The 8,879-nt window shown below is 56.0% G+C and overlaps 1 protein-coding gene across 1 annotated transcript; it reads right to left on the bottom strand.

Moving 5' to 3' along the window:
- Positions 1-3,783: 3,783 nt before the first annotated feature.
- Positions 3,784-4,706, bottom strand: LOC133371666 (hemoglobin subunit alpha-D-like). Its single transcript, XM_061599264.1, has 3 exons — positions 4,532-4,706; positions 4,180-4,384; positions 3,784-4,028 (listed from the first exon to the last, which is right to left on the bottom strand). The coding sequence occupies exons 1-3, from the start codon at positions 4,624-4,626 to the stop codon at positions 3,900-3,902; spliced, it is 429 nt and encodes a 142-aa protein (XP_061455248.1). The 5' UTR covers positions 4,627-4,706; the 3' UTR covers positions 3,784-3,899.
- Between the last annotated feature and the right edge of the window lie 4,173 nt (positions 4,707-8,879).

Raw genomic sequence — 8,879 nt, 5'->3', positions numbered from 1 at the left:
TTAGTTGCAAAGCCTTGGAAATGGATGAAGAATTGTGCCCTTTCTCTTTCTTAAAAAAAAAGGCTTTAGAAGTTTGTGAGATCTTCCTGCCTTCTCCCCCCTCCAATTCCCTTCCCTCCCGTGCATCTGAAACTATTCCTGATGCAAAGCATTATAATTTGCAAATGCAGAAAGAAAATGGGTGCTTCTTGCCTCGGTTTGTTATAGGAGCAATGGATTCAAAACAATGTATTCTCTGTTAAACTCTGCCCAGACAAAATTCTCTCTTTAGCAAACTGCAATCCAATGCACACTTACCTGGGAGTAAGTTCCACTGAACCCAGTGGAGCTTACTTTTGAGTAGACATGTATTGGATTGCACCCTTAATCTGTTCACTGTGGGGAATGGGTGCTGCTGCTGTGGGAGGAGCAAACAAGGAAGCCATCTTCTCACCTAGGAAGGCAGCAACACCAGCATGTTAACGTTAACTTGGTTTACTTGGGAGTAAGCTTCATTGATCACAGTACAGCTTGCTTATGAGTAAACATGCATATGATTGGGTTGCATGATACTATAGCAGATTTATCCTGATAAAATAGGTTAATTTCTTTCTTTGGCTGGATTGTATGACAAGATTAGAGATAAGTAGAAATGATAGTTAAAGGATGATAGTTACATAATTCATGTGAATTAAGGTCATTTTATTATTCTAGGGACATAATCTTGGGGTGGAGAAGGCAGGGAAGGATCTTTCAGCACTTGAGCTTCTAAAACCACAATGTACTTTTTGAAAAGTGCCTTGATGGAAATAGGTTTTAAATGGGGGAGGGCCGCCAGGCAGAAGACCCAGGTGGAATTCCTGGCATCTTGCCTGAAACCCGGGATTGCTGCTGCCAGTACTGAGCAAGATGGACTCAGCATGAGGCACTTTCCTGTCTTCCTCTCTATCTTCCTAGACTTGCTTACCTTCTTTCTTTCATATACTGAGAAAGAGTTGTCTCCTACAAAATAAAAATAAAAGTTACCTGTAGTCGTCTCATCTGCCAAAGGCAGACGGGCCTACAAAGTCGACCACGCTGGGTGGTTTGTCAAAGACTTGACAAAACTCCTATTTGCTATCTATATGAAATTGCAAATGTGTGAGTTGTGAAGTACTTGCAGGCCACAGTACTTGGCTGGCGAGTGCTGTTTCGGGGGTCGTCAAAGGTCTGAGATGCTGTGTGCCAGTGTGTGCGTTTACCTAAGAAAGCAGGCTTTTACCCTGCATCAGCATCACTGAGACTGGAGACTTAGTAAAATAAGAAAAGCTACTTTATTTATAGATATGCATAGTAGATAGAAAGGCATACCTACTTCTAACTAACTAACTAAGTTGGAGGCACCACGCCAAGGTTTGGGAGTTGCCCTCATGGCTCAGGAGAGAGAGAGCCGAGACAAAGGTGTCTCCCCTCTTTTGGACAGTCAAAGAAGAGAGGAAGGAAAGGGCAGAAGGAGGAGGGGCAGACAAGCTTCCCTAAGCATATCAGTCTAGCGAGGGAAGGAAGTCAGTCAGAGCATCCCAGGTAAAGGGAGTCAACTCTACCCATCTGGAGGACCCTGACTATCTCCCTTCTGGAACACAAACCAAAGAACAAAACAGGAGTTGCTTTTGCCCCACTTCCAACATAATTTTGGGGCTAAGGGAGTGTGCAAGGGGGTTGGTTAATCTATGTGTGCTGGTGAATCAAATGGGAAGGGATTCAACCTTGAAGACTTAGAGGGTGAAACTTCCACACAACATCATGGGGTTTTCTTCTTTATTGCTGTAGCTTTCCAAGTCAGTTATGGAGGCCCCAGCAGTGTCAGTGGTATAGCCTTAGCAGGGGTAGTAGCAGTGGGAGGCGTGGCATGACTCACAAAGGGACCCTGTGCTTCTCGATTTGCCACAACACTACTGTGCCAACTGGACTAGTTGGGCCTGCAGAGGGCGCTTTTTCCCAGGCGCAGCACTCCTCCTTCCTCACTGATACCCCCAACACTCCCTTGACACACATACACACATACATTGCCCTGGCCTCAAATGCTCTACGCCCAGAAGAGGCCGAAAGCCCCTTTCCTGCATGTGCCAAAACCAACCCTCCCTGGGCTGCCCGAGCAGCAGCCCCTTTCCACTTGCCTAACAGGACGGGTCTTCCTGCAGGCTGCCCGGGCGATCTGTGTGGCGCTCCGGCAGCCTGAAGAAGAAGCCGCCGAGGTGCACTGGGCTGCTCTCTCCGTCTCCCGGGAGGCAAGCGGCGCCCTTTCCAGCGGCTGTGGATGGGGTGCCGGAGAGCCGAGACGCTCTTATGCGGTGCTCTCCCTGGGCAATTGCATGCCTTCTCGCCGGTGGCCCTGACAATCCCTGGCGACGGGACGCCAGCGCTATTCCCCCAGCATGGTGGGCGCGGTCCAGGGGAGTTGCAGAAGGCAGGGGCGGGAGCCTTTGGTCCTCCAGATGTGGCCGAGCTGCAGCCGCCTTAGCCCTGGCCATGGCCCTGCTTGCTAGGGTTATGGGAGGAGTTGTTAATGAAATCATTAAGCAAGATGTGAAGGGGGGGGTCGGAGTGCCGTGTATCATTAGTACTGCGCTGTGTAAAAACAAGGGCCGGACACGCAGCAGGCACCGACTGGAGTATACCAACTTCAGCCCCAAGGGCCTTTCCGCGGAGGGCAGGGTGTTTGTGTGCCCTAGTCTTTGGGGAGGGGAGGGGAGAGCGCCTCTGGCAGCCACAGACGGCAGTTCCCTGGGGGATGGAGGGCTTCCGGGCACCGCTCATTGGGCAACGGGGCACCCGCATGTGTGCACACGCAAAGTGTTCTGGAGTGACTCCGACGGGGAGGAGGGCAGGCGGTCCACGCGTGCGCCGAGTGGGGGATGCCCGCCCCCATTCCATGCCAACGGGCGAGCGGCAGCCCAAGTGCTGGGGGCCAAGTAGCTTAGCCCGCCCCCTCACTTTGTGGGCCTGATTGCAATGTAGGTAGAGCCCAAAAAAAACCTTTTCAGGGGGGGAGCAGCCAGGCATGATCGATTTATTATTTTTTGAAAAATATTATCAATATTTTTACAAGAAAAGTATGCTTTGGTTTGGGTTGCGACCTGGGCCTGTAATGGCACATGTCAGAGGCCGCGGGGAGATGTGGGTGGCGCACTTCCCTCGCCCGCGGGGAGGATTCAAGGGTCTCCAAGGGCCGGACGACGGCGCGGCGATCTGAAGCCGTTCTCCCCCTCCGACTGGAGCTAGGCTCTCCTCAGCTTAGGTGGGAGCGGGCCAGCCCTGACTTCCCTCCCAGGGCCAGGCAACTTTTGGCCGGGGAGCAGGGGCTGGGTAAGGGGGAAGGGCCTCTCTGGCGGTCCCCGTTCGACCCCTTGGCAAAACAGCTCCCTTTTGAAGATGGGCTCTGACTCTCCCACTTTTGTTTAGCGAACAGCGTCGGGGGCCTTTTACTTTTGGGGAGGGAGTGTCCCGTGAGGATGGGGCCTCCCTCAGCACACCAACCTCAGCTCCCACCCCCTTGTCTTCCAACGGCGGGTACGGGATCCTCTCCCCTTTGGGACGGGTGTAGATGCCTGGACCGGGCTACGGAAGAGCTCCCGGGCCGGGGTGGGAGGTTTGGGGCTTGCGCCTCTTCTGAAATAATAGAGGCTTCTCTTCCCAATCTCCCCCCCCCCGCAAAACCCTCTCCCTCCCTCGCAGCTCCGCACCCCAAAGACCCTTCTCCGCCCTAGCCCAGGCATGGGACTCTGATCCCCCTCATCCCCAAAAAGTGAAGCAAAGCGCAGAAGCTAGGGCGAGGTGCATGCGTTTTATTGCTCAGTGGACCAGGAGAGCAGGAGCGCCGGAGGGCGAGCGGCTGGGAGGCCACCCAGCAGCCCGCGGGAGGGGCGTGTGTCCTGGGACGCTCATCTGTACTTCTCGGACAGCACATCGGCCACCTCGTAGAATAGCTTGTCAAAGGCCAGGTAGGTCTGGCAGGTGTAGTCGGCGCGGAGACTGGAAGCCAGTGTCACGTGGAAGCACTTGCCCAGGAGCTGCAAGGAAGGAGAGAGGGAGGGGAGGTCAGAGGGGAGAGGGAGGGGAGGTCAGGGGGGAGAGGAAGCCCCCCGACAGCCCCTGCCCCCAGCGAGAGGCGCGCCCCTCCGCCCGTAGGCGGCCTCCTCCCGTCCGCCCCGTCGGGCTTGCCTTGAAGTTGATGGGGTCCACGCGGAGGTTGTAGGCGTGCAGGTCGCTGAGCTCGGCCAGGGGCCCGCGGATGTTGTCCAAGTGCTTGACGGCGCCGTCGAGCGCCTTGAAGACCTTCTGGCCGTGGCGGTGGATGTCGTTGGAGCCGGGGCTGAGGTCGAAGTGCGGGAAATAGGTCTTGGTCTGCGGGTGGGCCTGGAAGAGCCTGCGAGGAGTAACGGAAGGGCCCGTCGGAAAAAGAGCGGGCTTGGGGTGGGTCGGCAGGCGGGTGGGCTGGCGGGCAAGCAGGGGCTTTTCTCAGGCCCTGGGGGTCGGTCTCCCTCCCAGCACCCCCCCTTCGCGGGGCCCCTACCTGGTCAGCGCTTCGCCGCCCAGATCGTCCATTTCAGAGGACAGTTTCCCCCAGGAGGCTTGGATCAACTTGCGGTCCTCAGCGGTCAGCACCATGGTGGCAGGCGGGAGGTCGTCGAGGGGCTCGCTGGGTCGCTAGAAGTGGCGGGACTCGGAATTGGGAGTCGCGCTCCGGGCCGTGGCTTTTATAGCCTTCGCCGCCACTGCCCTCCTTGGACCGCCCCGCTTATCTTATCGCCCAAGGCTGTCGGGGGAAGGCGGGGCCTCCGTCGGCGGGCAAGCAGAAGACAGAGGCTCGGCTCGCGCTCATCTCCCAGGAGGGCCTCCGTCCGTCCCCGCTAGAGAGGTGCTGCTGCTGCCCGGAAGAGCGCATCAGCCTGGACGGCCTCTGGCTCCGAGGAGATATCCGCGGCGGCCCTGAGCTGCCCCAAAAGGCAGCGGTGGGGTGGGAGGTAGCGGCGGCAGCGTAAATTTGCCAAAGAGCGCCAGGGGATCGCCCGAGGTCTTTCTGCAACGCCGGCGGGGGGGGGGAGTCCCAAGTGCTTGGAAGGCAAGGCGGTGGAAGAGCTCTCCGCGGAGCCCACGGAAGATGCTGCCCTAATCCGCGGGCGGGGAAGGGGAGTCTTCCAGGTGCCCAAGATTCTGGAGCGGGCTTGTGGATTCGGAAGCCGCTGAGTCAGAGGGAGCAACGAGTAGGGCCGTTCCCTGGGGCAGGTCCGGCAACGGAGAGGAGATTCTCTCCCCAGCAGAGCAGAATGGCGGCAGCCGGGGCTCTTTGATTTGGGGGGGGGGAGAGAGAGAACAGCAAAGTCGCTGTGTGATCTTCAGGCCCAGTGCAGTAGCCTTAGGCCGAGACACCCACCGGTCAAAGAGGAAGCCATAAACGTGCCAGCCCCCACGGGGCGCCTGCACTCTGCGGAGCAAGATCTTGAGGCGACCCCTGTAGGACGCCAGATTGAGGAAAGCCATTCCTCGCTGACGGCGGGGGCTCTCGGGGTTTTGAGCGAGGTCTTTTCCAGACCAGTCTGGAGACACCAGGGGTTGAACCTGGCTGGGACGTTGAACATAAACGGAGGTAATGGCTGGACCTCTGGGCAGTTAGCAAACTGCAAAAAAGGCCCAAGAGAGCTGAGTCAGTCAGTGGGCGGTTAGGGTTAGGGTGATATAGCCATCCATACATTTGCATCCTCCCAAACACAGGCGCTTCCGAAACCGACAGAAACGTGCAAGCGAGCCCTGGGTGATTCCTGAAGGGCCCTTGACGGTCTGCCGCCCCCATTGCTCAGCGCGACCCGTCCGCTCCTTTGAATGCCCTGGCCTGACCTAGCCCATGAAGTGGTCAAAAGGGAGAGACGTCAGCCGACCTGCCCCCCCCCCGCTCCCTCTCCGCAGGAGCTGGTCACTCTCCTCGTGGGAGGGGGGTCTCTCCCCTGGGCTTGTTGGGCAGCTATTCAGCCGGGACTCTCCCCCCCCATTGGTTCCCCTTTCCTCCCTAGCGAGGCGGGTCTTCACTTTCAGATTGCAAGCCTGTGGGCAAGGGCTGTGCCAGTGGAAGGATTCGTCATCACTGCTATTTGTCAACTAAGGGGACTCTTTGGTTGACAGACAAAGCTGGGCTCGCTGGAGGCCTGCGACTGCGCTCCCCTGCGAAGGTCCTCCTTCCCAGCTATCTCCCTGGAGACACAGCGCCTGTGCCAGCCTTATCACCCAGCTTGCAGAGGGTGGCCAGGGCGATAGCACTGTGCAGAAGGAGCCTAGGATCCTCTGGGCAGAAAGGCCTCTCCATCCCTTGGCTGAGCCAGTTGGCTCCCCATGCATGGTTAGGGTCACCCTCAGGCGTGTAGTCGTCTGGGGGCTCAGGGGGTCTTAGGCCCCTTACTTTTGGGGGAGCAGGGTCTCAGCAGGGTCCCTGTGTCTCCAGCATCGTATGAGCTGATCAACATGAAAGGGAAGTGTGTTAGCCACTGAGAAGAGTCTTCTACTATGCTTCCTTGTCCTTTTCTGTTGACTGGAGCCAATCAGTGAAAGGATGTTAGTCAGCCACTGAGAAGACTCTTCTCAGTAGCTAACGCTCTCCCCTTTTATGCTGATGGTCTTCTAGGGACATTAGATGTTGTGGGAGAAGGCATTAACGAGGACCTCATTTTCAACCCAGCAGCAAAAAAAAAAGGGGGGGGGAAGGGAGTCTGGCTGTGACTGTCATGAAGGGTTCCTACACTTCCGAATTTGCCAGTACGCTGCTGGTCACCCTTCCTATCCAGCTGGCACACAGGGACTTTTTGCGACATGCAGGTGCAATAGATGCAGCTGCTCAGGCGTAGAGATGTGTTCTCGTAGAAGCAGGGTAGACCCCAGGTATGTTTACGGCAGAACCAAGCAGGGCTGAATCAAGGCCAGGTCAAGGTCCATCCAGCTGCTGCTTTGATGGCCTCTTTTGCAGATGGGGAAGTATATATTTATGTACCAGTTCTAACACTATTTTTAACAAAATAAATGAGCCCATTTTGCTGATTGTGCATTGCAGTTCTTTGTTTCCGTTGCTACACTGTCCTCCCAGACCTTTCTCAGGAGGCGGAGAGAAAGAGGCTAGGTGGGATTTCTCTTCTGGTGGGCTCTGCAGTGGTGGATTCCCCCCGCCCGCCCATGTTGACATCACAGTTCCCTGCACTGTCATGCACAGAGGCAGCATGGCTCAGCCAAATCCACTCAGGTGCCCTGCGTGGAACTGGCCACCGAAACACTCCTCCGGAAGCAGGCGTACTGCTGGTGGAGAAAGCAGGGCCGAAGGGAAGCTCCTATCTCCCACTTGTCGAGTTTCTTTAACCTGGCCCTGGAGTGGGGAGGAGGAGCTGGCCCCGGTGAACTCCTCTGCACTCTCCTTGGGACCTGACAGAGCTGATCATGTCGAGCAGGAGCCCCCCAAGGCGGCTGGCCAATGCTGTCGTCATTCGTGAGCCAGAAGACCACCTTTGGGGTTCAGAGCCAAGATGAAGAGCTGGAGCCTGGACTGAGATTGATGCCAGTGAGGTCCGGACCAGTGCCCCCTTCCTCCATCTGCCCCCCCCCAATGCAGCAAGAGTGCTGAACAAAGAAGTCAGGGTTGGGGTAGCTCTGTTTGCTTGCTGCAGTAGAAGCAAGGGACTCTTGTGGCACCTTGCGAAGAACACTTGTGTTGTGGCAGAGCCTTCCATGGACTGAAAGCCCACTTCATCGGGGCAGTAAATGTGTTCTCGGTTGTCGGATGATATCTGCATTGAGGGCTTGGAAAAGTTACTTTTTTGAACTACAATTCCCATCAGCCCCAGCCAGCAGGCCACTGGATTGGGCTGATGGGAGTTGTAGTTCAAAAAAAGTAACTTTTCCAAGCTCTGGAAAGTATCCTACACAATGGGGCCAGATGAAGTGGACAAGGTGCTTTCAACCTTAAGGCCAACCACCTGCTTACTTGATCCTTGCCCATCGTGGCTCATTATGAGCTGCAAGAACAGACTGGGCGAGGGGATCATGGCGGTGGTAAATGCGTCCTTGGAAGAGGGCGTGATGCCATCAGCTCTCGAGGCAGTAATAAAACCAATCTTAAAGAAGCCCTCCTTGGATCCCCAAGATCTGAACAACTTTTGCCCAATCTCAAACTTACCATTATTGGGCAAGGCAGTCGAGCGGGTGGTGGCGAAGCAGCTGCAAGCGCACTTGGGGAAGCAGATTATCTGGATCCATTTCAGTCGGTCTTCAGGCCTGGACATGGGACTGAAACAGCCTTGGTCACCTTGGTGGATGATATGAGGAGAGCGTTGGATAGGGGTGAATGCACCTTCCTCATCCTCCTGGATCTCTCAGCTGCCTTTGATACCATTGACCATGGTATCCTTTTGGACCGATTGGAGGGGTTAGGCATAGGGGGCACTGTTTTGCAGTGGTTCCATTCCTTCCTTTCTGACAGGTACCAAAGAGTAGCCCTGGGGGATGAGGTTTCGGACCCTTGGCCTCTCACCTGTGGGGTGCGGCAGGGCTCCATCCTCTCCCCAATGCTATTTAACATCTATATAAAGCCGCTGGGGGCTATCATCAGGAGATTTGGGCTGCAGTGTCACCAGTATGTGGATGACATGCAGCTCTATCTCTCATTTAAATCTTCACTGAGGTTGGCTGTAGAAACCCTGTCCAAGTGCCTGGAGTCAGTGTGTGCCTGGATGGGAAGGAATAAACTGAAACTGAACCCTGACAAAACCGAGGTACTGTTCGGGGGAGACAAGGGAAGGTTAGGGGACTTGGACCTGGTGCTCAATGGGGTACAACTGCCCCTAAAAGACCAGGTCCGCAGCCTGGGGGTCATTCTTGACTCCCAACTG

The sequence above is a fragment of the Rhineura floridana genome, chromosome 17 (genome assembly GCF_030035675.1).
Source record: "Rhineura floridana isolate rRhiFlo1 chromosome 17, rRhiFlo1.hap2, whole genome shotgun sequence".
Taxonomy (NCBI): Eukaryota; Metazoa; Chordata; class Lepidosauria; order Squamata; family Rhineuridae; genus Rhineura; species Rhineura floridana.
The sequence above is the reverse complement of the archived record's forward strand: the minus strand, read 5'-3'. Positions and strand labels throughout refer to the sequence as shown.